This window comes from Felis catus, chromosome A1 (genome assembly GCF_018350175.1).
Source record: "Felis catus isolate Fca126 chromosome A1, F.catus_Fca126_mat1.0, whole genome shotgun sequence".
Classification (NCBI taxonomy): Eukaryota; Metazoa; Chordata; class Mammalia; order Carnivora; family Felidae; genus Felis; species Felis catus.
In genome coordinates, this window is record NC_058368.1 from 21,977,046 (window position 1) to 21,994,700 (window position 17,655).

Consider the following 17,655-nt stretch of genomic DNA (forward strand, 5'->3'; position numbering starts at 1 on the left):
AATGAGCTTTGTAAGCTATACTTCTTAATGAAGAAATGGCTGCCCAAAGCAGGCTAACCCTAGAGGGGAACAGCTACCTCAAAGCAAACATTTAAGTACGTTCTGTGTGGTACATGAGTGTTCTGTGACTTCCATTTCCAAGAACAATATATAAATTTGTTTTTTTATTCCTTAATATATAGATTTGTGGTATAAAAATTAATATTTAATGATATCTATAAGACTATAGATCACAATAGTAAAGTACCCACCTTCAAAAATACAAACACCCTGCAACAAATCCTCAAGGTATCTTACCCAGTAGGTATTTGTCTCTGTAGTCTTTTATATTTATATCCAGTGGTTATTTTATTACTCGACAAGGGGCAAGTCTTGGCATTCCTTGCTGTCAACTGAAGACATGCACATTTTGCTCTAAAAGGAAGGCAATGGATGGAGAAGTTAGAATAAAAAAGCACCAACTTGAGTAATGAGAGTCTTCTTAAAAGTGTAAATGACGGGCTCTGGGCTGATGGCTCAGAGCCTGGAGCCTGTTTCGGATTCTGTGTCTCCCTCTCTCTCTGCCCCTCCCCCATTCATGCTCTGTCTCTCTCTGTCCCAAAAATAAATAAACGTTGAAAAAAAATTTTTTTTAAAGTGTAAATGATAGGGGTGCTGTGGTGGTTCAGTCAGTTGAGTGTCTAACTCTTGGTTTTAGCTCAGGTCATGATAACACGGTTCATGAGCAAGCCCCACATAGGATTCTGTGCTGACAGTGCAGAGCCTGCTTGGGATTCTGTCTCCTTCTCTCTCTGCCCCTCCCCTGCTTGTGATCTCTCTCTCTCAAAAATAAATAAACATTAAAAACTGTAAATGACAGTAAAGGATGTAATTGTATTTAGAATAGTCATTTGGCTCATGGACAGCTGGACTTCTTCCCTAAACAGATTTCTTTAAAAGACAAAAACTAAGAGGAATTTATAAATAATTCCAAATAATATAAATAATTCTAAACTACCCTATCCCTGTATTTGTTCATGAAATACATACTTAACTATATGAGTTTTAGTTTTTTTTTTTTTTTTTAACGTTTATTTATTTTTGAGACAGAGAGAGACAGAGCATGAATGGGGGAGGACCAGAGAGAGGGAGACACAGAATCTGAAACAGGCTTCAGGCTCTGAGCTGTCAGCACAGAGCCCGACGCAGGGCTCGAACTCACGGACCGCGAGATCGTGACCTGAGCTGAAGTCGGACGCTTAACCGACTGCGCCACCCAGGCGCCCCATAGTTTTAGTTTTTTTAAATGAATTCCTTTCATTTCCTATTCAGCAGAAGCTAGTTTGTGAAAATTCTCCTAGCTCCCCTCTCCTACAATGGATAAACTTATGTGCGAAAGGGCATAGGTAGTTTTGCAGACATCTTAAATTATCTCTCCCTCCAATTACATGAAAACAATTGGGGAGATTGATGCTGGCCATCTGGCTACTACAATCTGCTTTTCATAATGTTGCTAAAGCAGACGACATACAACCATAGATTTCTTTCATGCAAGATGGCAATGTAGAAAGACCTCCTCCATAGACACACCAGATCTACCTATTTGTAAAGCAATGCTTTGGGAAGAACTGAAGGCTGACTGAACAGCTTCTTCACAACAAAAGATAGACCATGTACAGAATGGCAAGAGAGACAGAGACACTGTAATGAAGGGAACCCCCACCACCTCTGACACTGCAAACTGCAGTGGGGAAGGACTGGTGGGCAGATTTATCTGCCCTGGGGCACAGAAAAAAAGAAATGACAACTAGAATACAAAGGAACTGGCCTTAGAACCCTGTTGATTGGCAGGGGAGCTGCTGCAACTCTCTGAGTTAGAGGGGCTGGCAAGTGCCCCATTTTACGTTTCCTCTGCACCTTAATAGCACAGATGAGAGTAGAGTCTGGGAGCCCTAATTGGACTATCACCATACCAAGCCTCAGATGCCTTGAAGCACAGAAAAAAAGCTGCATTTTCAAAGAACAACTAGGACATAAAAGACAGCCCTAAAACTATGCAAAATGGCAGGGAAGCTGCTGAAACCCTCTCAGAGTCAGAGAGGCTGGTGAACACCACAGGTGATATTCTCCCTCCACCCTGACAGTGCAGACAGGACAAGGGTCCAGGTACCTTAGCGGACCTACCACTGCAGTGAGCCTTGGGACCCTAGCCCACACCAGCCCTAGCCATCCCATTAAAGCGGCCCCAGTGCAGCACACACCAGATACCTCTGGTCAGCATTCACTGTAGCTGCAGACATCTCTTCAAGGTGACACAGGTGCAAAGTACCCTGGAAGACTCCAGGCTCACACTACTCTGGCTTCAGATGACATGTTAGCATATCCCTGGTACACAGTATCCTAGGACCTCCTGACCCATTTCCTGAATCAGCCCTAGCCACCCTGCCAGGGCCCCCTGAATAAAGAACTATGGGACCTTTGGCCTAACACCCATTTAAGCTTCAGCTGTTTTCCCAAGGTACCCTCTCTGTGAAGAACCCTGGGACCATCCCAGACAATGTCCACTTCAGCGTCAGTTGTCTGGCCAATGTGCAATCTATGCTGAGAGCCCTAGGACTGCTCCATCCCACACCAACTTCATCTCCAGGCATCCCACCAGGACAGTGTCAGCATGGAGTCCTCTGTCCCACAGCCCACAAGAGCCACAGATCCAGCCAGTCAAAGTCACTTAGGCACACAGTCTCCACAGACACAATCACACACAAGATCATTACTTCCTGTTTAGGAGAAGTTAACAATTATACCTAATTCAACAGAAACAAAGACAGAAAGTCAAGTAAAATGAGGAGACAGGAATATGCTCCAAAAAAAAAAAACTACACAAAACCTCAGAAAATAAGCTAAATGAAATGGAGATAAGCAATATGCTTGATAGAGAGTTCACAGTAATGATCATGAAGACATTTACCAAACTGTAGAAAAGATTGGATGAACTCAGTGAAAACTTCAACAAAGAAGATAGAAAATATGAAAAAGAACCAATCACAGTTGATGACTATAACTGAAATGAAAAATATACTAGAGGGAATCAACAGATTCAAGGATGCAGAAGAACATATTAGCAATCTGAAAGATTGGGTAATAGAGTACCCAAGCTGAATAATGATAAGAAAACACAAGTTAAAAAAAAAATGAGGATAGGTTAAGGGATCTCTTGGACAATATCAAGTGAGCAAACATTTGCACTACAGGGGTCCTGGAAGTAGAAGAGAGAGATAAAGGGGTAGAAAAGTTATCTGAAGAAATAATAGCTGAATATTTCCCTAACCCAGGAAAGAAACAGACATCCAGGTTCAGAAAGCACAGAAAGTTTCAAACAAGATGAATCCACAGAGGTCCACACCATGATACATAATAATTAAAACATTAAAGATTAAAGATAAGGATACAATTTTAAAAGCAGCAAAAGAGAAGCAACTAGTAACATTTAAGGACAAACCCATAAAGCTATCAGCTGGTTTTTCAGCATAAACTTTGCAGGCCAGAAGGGAGTGGGCATGATATATTCAAACTACTGAAAGGAAAAAAAAAATCTACAACCAAGAATATTCTATTTGTCAAGATTATCATTCATAATTCAAGGAGACATAAAGACTTTCCCAGACAAACAAGTTAAAAGGTTCATCATTACCAGATTGTCCTTACAAGAAATGTTAAAATGGAACACAAAAGGCCATAATTAGAAGAAAATTATGAAAGGGAAGAGGACTCACAAAATTAAAAGATATAAAATATGACAATATAGATATAAAATGTGGGAGTGGGGAGTTAAAATGAAGAAGTTGCTTTAGACTGTGTTTAACCTTAAGTGACCATCAGCTTAATACAGACTACTCTATACTTAGGATGTTATATATAAACCTCACAGTAACCAAAAACCTGTAATAGAGATACAAAAGAAAGCCAAGCCTAATACTAAAGAAAGTAATCAATCTTAAGGAATGAGAACAAGAGAAGAAAGGAATGGAGAACTACAGATATGTCCAGAAAACAATTAACAAAATGGCAATCAGCACACACTTATCAATAATTATGTTAAATGTAAATGGACTAAATGCTTCAATCAAAAGACATAGGGTGACAAAATGGATTTAAAAACAAAAACAAAGACTCATCTATGTGCTGCTTACAAGAGACTCTTCAGACCTAAAGACACAGACTGAAAGTGAAAAGATGGGAAATGATATTCCATGCAAATGGAAGTGGGAAAAAAAAAAACCTGTGGTAGCAGTATTATATTGGACAAAATGGACTTCAAAACAAAGATTGTAACAAGACACAAAAAAGGGCAATATATAATGATACAGGGATCAATCCAAAGACAGGATACAGCATTGTAAATATTTAAGCACTCAACATGGCAGCCCCTAAATGCATAAGGCAAGTTTTAACAGACATAAAGGGAGAAACTGACAGTAATACAATAATAGTAGGGGACTTTAATATCCTACTTACATCAGTGAACAGATCATCCAGGCAGAAAGTCAATAAGAAAACTATCTTTTTTTTTTTTTAATTTTTTTAACGTTTTATTCATTTTTGAGACAGAGAGAGACAGAGCATGAACGGGGGAGGGGCAGAGAGAGAGGGAGACACAGAATCGGAAGCAGGCTCCAGGCTCTGAGCCATCAGCCCAGAGCCCGACGCAGGGCTCGAACTCACAGACCGCGAGATCATGACCTGAGCCGAAGTCAGACGCCCAACCGACTGAGCCACCCAGGCGCCCCAAGAAAACTGTCTTTGAATAACACCAGACCAGATGGACTTAACAGATACACATATATAGAACATTCAAGCCAAATACAACAGAATACACATTCTTTCCAAGTGCACATAGAACATTCTATAGGATAGATCACATATCCCAATAAACAAGTCTTAATAAATTTAAGAAGACTGAAATCCTATCAAACATCTTTTCTGACCACAATGGAATGAAATTAGAAATCAATTACAAAAAAAAAAAAAGTGGAGAAACCATAAACATGTAGAGGCTAAACAATATGCTACTCAACAAGCAATGGCTCAATGAAAAACTCAAAGAGAAAATTTAAAAATACCTGCAAACAAATGAAACCCACTGGTCCAAAATCTTTGGGATGCAGCAAAAGAAATTTTAAAAGAGAAATGTATAGTGATCTCAAGAAACAAGAAAAATCTCAAACAATTTAAACTTACACCTCTAGAAATTAGAAAAAGAACAAGACCCAAAATTAGTAGCAAATAATAAAGAATAGGGCAGAAATAAATGTAAAAGAGACTAAGAAAAAAAAAATAGACAAGATCAATGAAACCAAGAGCTGAATCTTTGAAAAGAAAAACAAAATTGATAAACCTTTAGCCAGATTCATCAAGAACAAAAAGAGGATCCAAATAAATAAAATCAGAAATGAAAGGGGTAAAGTAACAACTGACACTACAGAAATACAAAGGATGATAATAGATAAGAGACCACTATGAAAAATTACATGTCAACAAGTTAACAACCTAGAAGAAATGGGTAAGTTCACAGAAACATATAATTTTCCAAAACTATATCAAGAAAAAGAAAATCGGAATAGTCTGGTTACTAGTAACAAAACTAAACTGGAAATAAAAAAACTCCATTTAAAGAAGAGTTAATACATATTCTCAAACTATTCTAAAAAACAGAAGGGAAAGGAAAACTTCCAAATACATTCTATGAGGCCAGCATTATCTTGATACAAAAACCGAATAAGTATATTACAAAAAATGAAACTACAGGCCAAGATTCCTGATGCAAAAATCCTCAACAAAAGATTAGCAAATCAAATTCAACAATACATTAAAAAGATCATTTACCATGATCAAGTGGGATTTATTCCTGGGATGCAAAGATGGTTCAATATATGCAAATAAATCAACATGATACTCAACATTAACAAAAGGATAAAAATCATAGGATCATCTCAGTAGATTCACAAAAAGCATTTGACAAAATTCAACATTGTTCATGATAAAAAAAAACTCTCAACAAAGTGGGATTAGAAGGAACATATCTCAACATAACAAAGGCCATAAATGACAAACTCAGAGCTAATATCATACTCAGTGGTGAAACCTGAGAGCTTTTCCTCTAAGATCAGGAATAAGACCAGGATGTCCACTCCCACGACTTTTATTCAACAGAATACAGGAAGTCCTAGCCACAGCAATCAGACAAGAAAAAGAAATAAGAGGCATCCAAATTAGTAAGAAAGAAATAAAATTGTCACTATTTGCAGATGACATGATACTACATACAGAAAACCCTAAAGACTCCACCAAAAAAACTACTAGAACTGATAAATGAATTCAGTAAAATCAGAGGATACAAAATCGATGTACAGAAATCCATTGCATTTCTCTACATTAACTAATACAAAGAGAAATTAAGAAAGCAATCTCATTTACAACTGTACCAAAATAGGGATGCCTGGGTGGCTCAGTTGGTTAAGCATCTGTCTTTGGCTCAGGTCATGATCTCGCGATTTGTGAGTTTGAGCCCTGTGTCAGTCTCTGTGCTGACAGTATAGAGCCTGGAGCCTGCTTCATATTCTGTGTCTCCCTCTCTTTGTGCCCCTCCCTCTTCCTCTCTCTCTGAGATAATAAACATTAAAAAAAAAATTGTGCCACAATAATAAAATACCTAAGAATAAACTTAACCAAGGTGGGGGGGGGGTGCCTGGGTGGCTCAGTTGGTTAAATGTCTGACTTCAGCTCTGGTCATGATTTCACAGTTTGTGAGTTTAAGCCCTGCATTGGGTTCTGTGCCGACAGCCTGCTTCAGATTCTGTGTCTCCCTCTCTCTCTCTGCTCCTCTTCTGCTTGCACCCTCTCTCTTTCAAAAGTAAATAAACATTAAACAAATTTTTTAAATGGGGCGCCTGAGTGGCTCAGTCAGTTAAGCATCCAAATTCGGCTCAGGTCATGATCTCCCAGTTGGTGGGTTCGAGCCCCGCATCGGGCTCTGTGCTGACAGCTGAGAGCCTGGAGCCTGCTTCGGATCCTGTGTCTCCTTCTCTCTCTGCCCCTCCCCTGCTCGCACTATTTCTCTCCCAAAAATAAACATTAAAAAATTTTTTTTAAAAAACTTAACCAAAGTGAAAAACCTGTACTCTGAAAATGATGGATGAAAGAAATCAAAGACAAATGGAAAGATAGTCCATGCTCATGGATTGGAAGAATATTGTTAAAATGTCTATACTACCCAAAGCAATCTACAGATTTAATGCAATCCCTGTTAAAATATCAACAGAATTCTTCACAGAACTAGAATAATCCTAAAATTTGTATGGAACCACACCCACACACCCACACACCCACACACACACACCAAAAAACCAAAACAATCTTGAAAAAGAAAAACAAAGCTGGAAGCATCACAATTCCAGATTTTAAGTTATACTACAAAGCCGTAGTAACCAAAATAGTATGGTACTGGCACAAAAACAGACACACATGTCAAAAGAACAGGATAGAAAGCCCTGAAACAAACCCATGATTATATGGTCAATTAACATGACAAAAGAGGCAAGAACATGCAATGGGAAAAAGACACTCTTTTCAACAAATAGTGTTGGGAAAACATGATAGCTACATGCAAAAGAATAAGACTGGACCACTTTCTCACATCATACATAAAAAAATAAAATCAAAATGGATTAAGGACCTAAATATGAGACCTGACACCAAAAAAGTCCTAGAAGAGAGCACAGGCAGCAATTTCTCTGACATCAGTTGAAGCAATATTTTTCTAGATATGTCTCCTAAGGCAAGAGAAATAAAAGCAAAAATAAACTATTGGGACTACATCAAAATAAAAAGCTTCTATACAACAATGGAAACCATCAAGAAAACTAAAAGACAACCTATTGAATGAGAGAAGATATTTGCACATGACATTATCTGATAAGGGGTTAGTATCCCCAATATATAAGAACTTACACAACTTAACACCCAAAGGACAAACGATCCAATTAAGAAATGGGCAGAAGATATGAACAGAATTTCTCCAAAGAAGACATATGGCTAACAGACACATGAAAAGATGCTCAACATTACTCATCATCAGGGAAATGCATATCAAAACTACAGTAAGATATCATCTCACACCTTTCAAAATGGCTAAAATCAAAAACACAAGAAACAAGTTTTGGTGAAGATGTGGAGAAAAAGGAACTCTCCTATACTGTTGATGTGAATGCACACTGGTGCAGCCACTGTGGAAAACCATATGGAGGTTCCTCAGAAAGTTAAAAACTATGATCCAGTAATCGCAGTACTAGGTATTTACCCAAATAATAATAATAAAAATACTAATTCAAAAGGATATATGCACCCCTATGCTTATTACAGCATTATATACAATAGCCAAATTATGGAAGCGACCTAAGTGTCCACCGATAGATGAATGGATATATGGATATAGAAGAGATGGTATACATATATATATGTGTCTGTGTGTGTATATATATATATGTAATGGAATATTTTTCAGACATAAATACAAATGAAATCCTGCCATTTGTAACAACATGGATGGAGCTTGAGAGTATAATGCTAAGTGAGATAAGTCAGTTAGGTAAAGACAAATACCATATGATTTCAGTCATATGTGGAATTTAAGAAACAAAGTAAATGAGCAAAGGAATAAAAAAAAGAGAGAGATGGGGTGCCTGGGTGGCTCAGTCGGTTAAGTGCCTGATGCTTGGTTTTGGCTGAGGTCATGATCTCACCGTTAGTGGGTTTGAGGTGTGCATCAGGCTCTGTGCTGACAGCATGGAGCCTGCTTGGGATTCTCCTTCTGCCTTTCTCCCTCTCTGCCTTTCCCCCACTCACGTGTGCATGCACTCTCTATCTCTCAAAATAAATAAATAAAACTTAGCAGAGAGTGAGAGAGAAAAATCAAGAAACAAACTCTAACTATAGAGAACAAACTGATGGTTATCAGAGGGGAGGTAGGTGGAGGAATAGGTTAAATAGCTGATGGGGATTAAGAGCACACATATCATGGGGCGCCTGGGTGGCTCAGTCGGTTAAGCATCCGACTTCGGCTCAGGTCATGATCTCTCAGTTCGTGGGTTTGAGCCCCGCATCAGGCTCTGTGCTGACAGCTCAGAGCCTGGAGCCTGTTTCATATTCTGTGTCTCCCTCTCTCTGACCCACCCCTGTTCATGCTCTGTCTCTCTCTGTCTCAAAAATCAATAAACGTTAAAAAAAAAAAAAAATTAAAAAAAAAAGAACACATATCATGATGAGCACTGAGTAATGTATAGAACTGTTGAATCGTTATAATGTACACCTGAAACTAACACTCTATGTTAAGTACATTGGAATTAAAATAAAAATCTTAATAAAAAATTAAAATTAAAATGCAAGACAAAAAGCCCCAGAAATCTGTTGCATTTCTACACACTATTAACAAAGTACTAGAAAGAGAAATTAGGAAAAAAACAATCCCATTTATAATTGCACCAAAAGGAATAAAATATCTAGGAATAAACTTAAGAGGGGACGCCTGGGTGGCTCAGTCGGTTAAGTGTCCGACTTCAGCTCAGGTCATGATCTCGCAGTTCGTGAGTTCAAGCCCCACATCAGGCTCTGTGCTGATGGCTCAGAGCCTGGAGCCTGTTTCAGATTCTGTGTCTCCCTCTCTCTCTGACCTTCCCCCGTTCATGCTCTCTCTCTGTCTCAAAAATAAATAAACGTTAAAAAAAAAAAACGTTAAGAGATAAAAATCCTATATTCTGAAAACTATAAAACACTTATGAAAGAAACTGAAGAGGACAAAAACAAATGGAAAGATATTCCATATCCACGGACTGGAAGAATTAATATTGTTAAAATGTCCACATTACTCAAAGCAATCAATCTACAGATTCAATGCAATCCCTTTCAAAATACCAATAGTATCTTTCACATAGAACAAATAATACTAGAAGTTGTATGAAACCACAAAAGACTCTAAATATCCAAAGCAATCTTGGGAAAGAAGAAAAAAGCTGGAGATAACCCAATCTCAGATACCAAGATATACTACAAAGTTATAATAATCAAAATAGTATGGTACTGGCAAAAAAATAGACACTTAGATCAATGGAATAGATACAGAGCCCAGAAACAGATGTGCATTCACATGGTCAGTTAATCTTCAACAAAGGAGGCAAGAATATACTATGGGGGAAAGACAGTCTCTGCAATAAATGGTGCTGGGAAAACTGGACGGCTACACGCAAAAGAATGAAACTGGACCACTTTCCTACACCATACACAAAAATGAACTAAAAATGGATTAAAGACCTAAATGTGAGAACTGAAACAATACAACTCCTAGAAGAAAAACATAGGCAGCCACTTCTTTGACATTGGCTGTAGAAACATTTTTCTAGATATGGCTCTTGAGGTAAAGGAATCAAAAGCAAAAATAAACTATTGGGGACTACACCAAAACAAAAAGCTTTTGCACAGCATGGGAAACCATCAACAAAATGAAAAGGAACCTACTCAATGGGAGAACATATTTGTAAATGACATACCTGATAAGGGGTTAATATCCAAAATAGGCAAAAAACCTCACACAACTCAAAACCAAAAAACCAAATAATCTGATTAAAGAATAGGCAGAGGACCTGAATAGACATTTTTCCAAAGAAGACATACAGATGACCAACAGATGCATGAAAAGATGCTCAACATCACTAAGTATCAGGAAAATGAAAACCAAAACCACAATGAAAACAAACAAACAAAAACCACAGTGAGATACATCACTTCACACCTATCAGATGTCTATGACCCCACAGAAATAACAGGTGTTGGTCAGGATGTAGAGAAAAACACTATATACACTGTATATATCATCTCTAAAAATAAAACATTACATTTAAAAACTAAACTTTCAAAAGATTTGGTGCTACGTCCTCTATACTTTTAAGTACATATATACCTACAAAACAATATATTATACTGTTTTTAAAAATTCACTGTAGTTATTATCCTACAACTTGCCTTTTTCATTCAAAATAGTGTTTTTGAGATTCATCTGTGTTATATACAAATGTAGTTAATTCCTTCTAATTTTCGGACAGCATTTAGACAAGCAATTAAGTTGCTTAGTATATAACAAAGTTGCTTCTAGCTTTCAATATTTCGAACAATACTGCAGTGAACAGCTTGTTCTTCTGCTTATGTGTAAGCACCTCTAGAATAGTATCTCTCGAATATTTTTGAATATGAGCCACAGTAAAATACATGTTCTTCATGATCCTTTACAGGCATACATACTTCTCTGTGTATGTGTATAAACTGACACAGTGGCATGAAACTTTATCCTATGTATGATGCACTTGGTTTTTTTTTTTCCTTTTTAAAGATTTTAAGTAATCTGTAAACCCAATGCAGGGCTCAAACTTGACAACTCCAAGATCAAGAGTCATGCTCTACCAAATGAGTCAGTCAGGTGCCCCTTGGGTATTTTTATTTAATTTAAAAAATGCTATTTACAACCGCTTTAATGATTTTACATCCCACTAAATCTGTAGCTTGGAAAACAATACTCTAGATATACTTAAAAGTACTATTGCTGGAAAGAACATATGCATATATTCAATTGCTATGTAATTGTTTGAACAACCCCTTGCAAAAAAACTGGTCTGGCTTTGTACAGTATTCTAGCTTTACAGTTATTCTCCTTTGGGATTTTAAGCTAACATGCCTGTTTGTGTCTTCCTTTACTTCTGATGAGACGTGTGCTGTCAATCTTTTTTTCTTATAGTGTTTGAGATTTATTCTGTACCTTAGAAACCTTTTAAGTTGCATCATGATGTATTTAGGTGTACATTTATCTTATTTTCCCTTTGTAGTACATTGTAGGCTTTTTTCACTCTGAGGACTCTGGCCTTTCTTCAGTTCTGGAAAACTTTCAGCTATCATCTCTTTAAATGTTGCTTTCTTCTTCTTCTCAGATATACTGGAGTTTCTCATTTTATCCTCCACAGTTTTTAATCTGTAAATTATCTTCCCCATGTCTTTATCTGTTTGTATTCTGGGAGATCTCTTTCATTTTGCCTTGTAATTTACTAATGCTCTCTCCAGCTATATGAACTCTACCATTGAGTGTGTCTAGTTAGGGTTTTTTTTTTTTTTTTTTTTTTAATGTTTATTTATTTTTGAGAGAGAGGGTGAGACCCAGAGTGCAAGCAGGGTGGGACAAAGACAGAGGGAGACACAGATTCCGAAGCAGGCTCCAGGCTCTGAGCTGTCAGCACAGAGCCCAAAATGCGGCTTAAACTCAGGAACTGCTAGATCATGACCTTGAGCTGAAGTCAGATGCTTAACTGACTGAGCCACTGAGGTGCCCCAATCTATTTAGTTTTTAATTTCATTGACCCCATGTTTTATTTCCCACATTTCCATTTTTTTTCATATATATATATATACATATATATATATATATATATATATATATATATATATATATATATATATATATATTTTCCCCCTAATCTCCTTTTCTTGACGGATACTAACATTTTAATCTCTGTGAACATTTTAAACATACCTATTTTAAAGTCTCTTTTAATCAGATTCTGCATTTATCTCTGATTCTTCAGGTGTGAATTCTCCCATTTGTTGAGATTCACACTGTCTTTATGGTCCTAAACATCTCTGTATGCTCTGTATGAAATCATACCTTGGGGCACCTGAATGGCTCAGTTGGCTAAGCGTCTGACTTTGGCTCAGGTCATGATCTCACAGCTCGTGAGTTCAAGCCCTGCATCGGGCTCTGTGCTGACAGCTCAGAGCCTGGAGCCTGCTTTGGATTCTGTGTCTCCCCTCTCTCTCTCCTCCCTTCCTCTACTCGCATGCTCTCTCAAAAATAAATATTAAAAAATTAAAAAAAGAAATCATACCTTTCCATAAGGTTTACTCCTGGGTACTCCTTTATGTTGACTCCTTTCCCTGTTGCTCTGGCTATGACTATGGGTTTCATTGCTCTGCAACCGGTTATTGTTAATCTCATTCCAGGCTTTGTGAGATAATTAGCCTGTTCCCAGTCCTGTAGAGGTCCCTGTTTCCATTCCCAGGAGAGCTCAGTGCCCACTCAATGCCAGGCATGGGACATGTTTAATTCCCATTCCTGTAAGAGTTAGAAACCCTGGCCACAGTGCTTGTGTCCATTTCCAGATCCCAATGGGTTTCAGCCTTTGCTTTTGTGATTTCTCCTATAATTTCTGACCAATAGATGCAAATATGTATACTGGTGGCACATTTTATATAAAGATTAGTGTCCATGGTATTAAAGCAAAAATCGCATATAGCCAAGATTCTTTTTAAAAATCTCAAAAACTGACCATTAGGTAAACAGTGTCCAATAGTTTTTTTTTTTCTCTCGAGCACTGAGAGATTGGGGCTTGGCCACATGTAGTTAGATTATACTTAGAAGCAATGTTAAGACAAAAAAACAACAACTTATTTTTAAACAAAATAAAACCTGGCACTGTGAAAGATTTCTCTCTCTAAAGAGATTTCTCTTTAGGCCTCTATGACAGGCCTAAAAAACTGAGCCAAACTGAGGTAACAGCAAATTCATGTATCTCATCTCACACTTCAACTAACAGAGAAAATGGTGAAACTACTATCTTTACTATTTAAATTATTTCTCTCTCTCTTCTTCTTTTGCCAAGTACAGGTAGCTAAATTTGCATTAAATATGTATAATGCAACTCCACTCTATATATGCCTACCTACAAATACATGTATCTTACATACCTTTAAAACAAAATTTTCAAATTCCTAATATATTGGAATATGTTTTAATTTTTTAATGGAATGCCAATGTTATGAGAATACTAATTATAACTATTTATAAGGGGCGCCTGGGTGGCTCAGTCGGTTGGGCAAATGACTTTGGCTCGGGTCATGATCTCACGGTTTGTGAGTTTGAGCCCCACATCGGGCTCTGTGCTGACAGCTGGGAGCCTGGAGCCTGCTTTGGATTCTTTGTCTCCCTCTCTCTGTCCCTCCCCCACTTGTGCTCTGTCTCTCTCTCAAAAATAAGTAAAATGTAAAAAAAAAAATTAATAAAAAAATGTTTATGAAAAAGCAGCAAAGAAATATCTGTAAAAGTAAAATAAGACATATAACATAATGATTAACAGCATGGGTTCAAATCCTGGCTTTTCAATTTGTTTGCTCTATGATCTTAAAATTGGCTTCTCAACTTCCTCATTTGTAACACAGAAGTAACATTACCTACCTCAGAAGGTGTGTGAGGATTAAATAAAAAAGTGTATGTAAAGTGCTCATCACAGTGTATGGCACTGTTACATGGCATTAGCTGGACTTGTTGCTATAATGATTGTGGTACTAGATTACAGGAAATACTCATCCTTGGGAGAAAGAATTTTTAATTTACTATTGTATTTGGCAAGCAGTTTTCTTTTCTATTGCTGGTGAGAGTGTATCTTTCCATTTTAGATTCTTGGTAAACAGAGTTTAGACAGACAGACAAACTGATACACAGCAGGACTTCTTGACAAGTACCCTACATTCAGAAGACGTTTGGAAATGCCATGTTTCTCTACTCACATGTCTATGCAGCCCTCAGAACAGTCACATGAATCAGTAAACATGTTGGAAAAGCTGTTTAGATAATATGCTCGTGGCCACATAGTCCTTCTGTACTTAAACTGTGGAAGCTTTCTATTGTCAATTTCATTACAGAAAGAAATGGGTACCGATTCCACTCCATTGCTAATATCCACATCAGAAACAATTTCTTCTTGTTTTGGGTAATTCCGAGTCAACTGAACATAGGTATTGAAAGAAAAGTTATCTGTAAATAAAAAGTTACATTCTGTCTCAAGCAGGTAACGAAAAACTTCCTCCACGTTTCGTAGACTCCTTCCACAAGGGGTTCTATAACTCACGTGGAGTGCTGAAGAATGAGAGTTTGTCTTTGCGTGTCGTCTTTGGAAGTGGCATTTGATTGGTAGCTGCAGAGGGTTTTCTCCCTTGAAGGTTAGTGGCATTTTCATCAGACAAGTTCTAGAGCAGTCATGACTTTGGTAACGTAAATTCAAAGATGATTTCTTTTCTGTAATGTATGCAACTTTATTTTCCAAAGGAGGAATTTCCTTATTTTTTGTAGATCTGTTTAAAATTAATTATTCATTAGTATCTCAAATATATAGCACAATTCCCCATTTTTAAAAAACATTGTACACTAAGGTGCAATTAGTTCCTATTATCTTCTTTTTAGACGTAATAAGCCAGACTCTGAAATACACATTTTACTTATTATGTTCTGTCGCCATATAGAAGTTATACCTTAGGGATTTTTTTCCTTTGGACACCAAATACATGGTATCTACCTCTTCAACCGGGTGTCTAACAATTCGGTCCAATTCTGACACTATCTATCTACTTGGAGGCAGCATCAGCTCCCAGGTGTTAAAGAGCTCAGTCCCACAAGACTGTCCCCACTTCAGATGCCAAACACAAGTTCCAGGCCACTCAAACTTTTGACCAACCCAGGGGTTTCCACATGCTTTCCTCAAGTTTGATAATTTGCTAGAAAGACTCACTTTAATTACTATTACCAGTTTATAATAAGATACAACTCAGGGACAGCCAAATGTAAGAAGTGCATGAGGTAAGGTAAGTGGGAACAGGCACGGAGTGTTCCTACCCTCTCTGTGTGCACCACCCTCCCAGCACCTCAAAGCATTTACCAACCAGGAAAACTTCCAGAACCCTGTCCATTTAGAGGTTTTTATGGAGACTTTATTATGTAAGCATGATTGATCAAATCATTTGCCAATGGAGATTATCTCAACCTCCAACCCTTCACCCCTCCCTGGAGGTTGGGAGGTAGGACTGAAGGTTTCCAGCTTCTAATCATAATGTTTAGTCTTTGGCTGACTAGCCCCCACCCCGAGGCTACTCAGGAGCCCCTCATTAAGAGTCATTTCATTAGCATGCCAAAGACATTCATTCTTCAGCTGACTCCAAAGGTTTTAGAGGCTACACAGGATCAGAACAAACACCAAGTATCTTTCCTATTATACAATAACCTAATTTCATAACATTCCAGAAAGTTTGATTACAGGTGTAACTCCGTGCTACAGTACCTATCAAATTTAGAGTTTATTTAGAGCATGCACTTTGAGGAATGTTACTTCTTCAGGCATGCTTGGGTTCACTTGTAAGAAAACCGGTAAAGGCTAGCTAAAAAAATTACGAATTCATCAGGAATCCTTCAACAATTGTACCAGTTTTTTTCTGTAATATGTATTACACCTAGCATCATACTGACATATTTTAAAATAATCAACTGACATGAGAAAATGGAGAGGTTACTGAATTTAAGAAAAAAAATCTGTGAAAAGACTCCATGTATGTGAACTTGGGTTTTAATCTTTCTTCAGATACCTGAAGAAACTAAGTTTTGCTTTACATAGTATTTTCTATCTTTAGGTATCTGTTATTTATTATAAAAGTTATATAGGTATTTTAGAGATATTTTTACAATTACCATATAAAGCAGCACTATCCAATAAAACTTTCTGCATTGATGGAAATGTTTCATATCTGTGCTGTTCAATTTGGGAGCCCCACTAGCCACATGTGGTGAATTATTCAGCACTTTTAAATGTGGCTAGCATGGGGCGCCTGGGTGGCGCAGTCAGTTAAGCGTCCGACTTCAGCCAGGTCACAATCTCGCGGTCTGTGAGTTCGAGCCCCGCATCAGGCTCTGGGCTGATGGCTGGGAGCCTGGAGACTGCTTCCGATTCTGTGTCTCCCTCTCTCTCTGCCCCTCCTCCGTTCATGCTCTCTCTCTCTCTCTCTGTCCCAAAAATAAATAAAAGTTGAAAAAAAAATTTTTTTTAAATGTGGCTAGCATGACCAGAAAAAAAATTTTTTAACTTTGATCAATTCAAATTTAATTTTAATTCAAATAATTCAAATTTAAATAGGCACATGTAACTAATGGCTACTTACTGAAAGCAGAGATATGAAGTTCCCCATCCCCTTTCTAGCTATATAGCAATCCTTTGCATAAATTCCACAATTTATTTAACTAGTTTTCTGTCGTTTCCAATCTTTTGCTATTACAAATCATTATGTGGTGAATAACCTTGTGCATAACAATTTCATACATGTAAAGATTATCACTTCAGAATACATTTCCAGAAGGGGCAGTACTAGGTCACAGGGTAAATGAATTAGTAATTTGTAAAGATTGCCTAATTGTTCTCCATGGGGTCAGCCCTTTAAGCAATTTATGAGAGTACCTACTTTTGCAGAGCCTTATCAGACAATGGCTCTTGATGCTTTGGGATTTCTGACAATCTAATAGATGAAAGGATATGCTAGAATGTATTTAATATAAATCTTTTAATGTAAAAAACATTTGTTTCCAATTTTCCTGTATGTTACTACTTTGATCAACATCCTCATACATAAATCCTTGACCAAATTCCTGATTATTACCTTAGGGTACATTCCTTCAAGAAGAGTTACTGGGTAACTAGAATACACATTTTAAAATAACCTCTTATTAATAAAACTTGCAAACTTACATAACTGTGTATTTTCTCATTAAAAAAC

At 37.4% G+C, this 17,655-nt stretch overlaps 1 protein-coding gene across 8 annotated transcripts in view; it reads right to left on the reverse strand.

Annotated features, from left to right (window-relative positions):
* Window positions 1-17,655, reverse strand: part of SETDB2 (SET domain bifurcated 2) — a 56,415-nt gene that overhangs the window by 13,395 nt on the left and 25,365 nt on the right. For 5 of the 8 annotated variants that reach the window (XM_045033173.1, XM_045062162.1, XM_045062440.1 and 2 more), the window contains 2 exon segments: window positions 14,632-15,195; window positions 298-414 (listed from right to left, as the gene is read on the reverse strand). In XM_045033173.1, coding sequence (XP_044889108.1) covers window positions 298-414; window positions 14,632-15,195 — 681 coding nt within the window. 8 annotated transcript variants of the gene reach the window in all.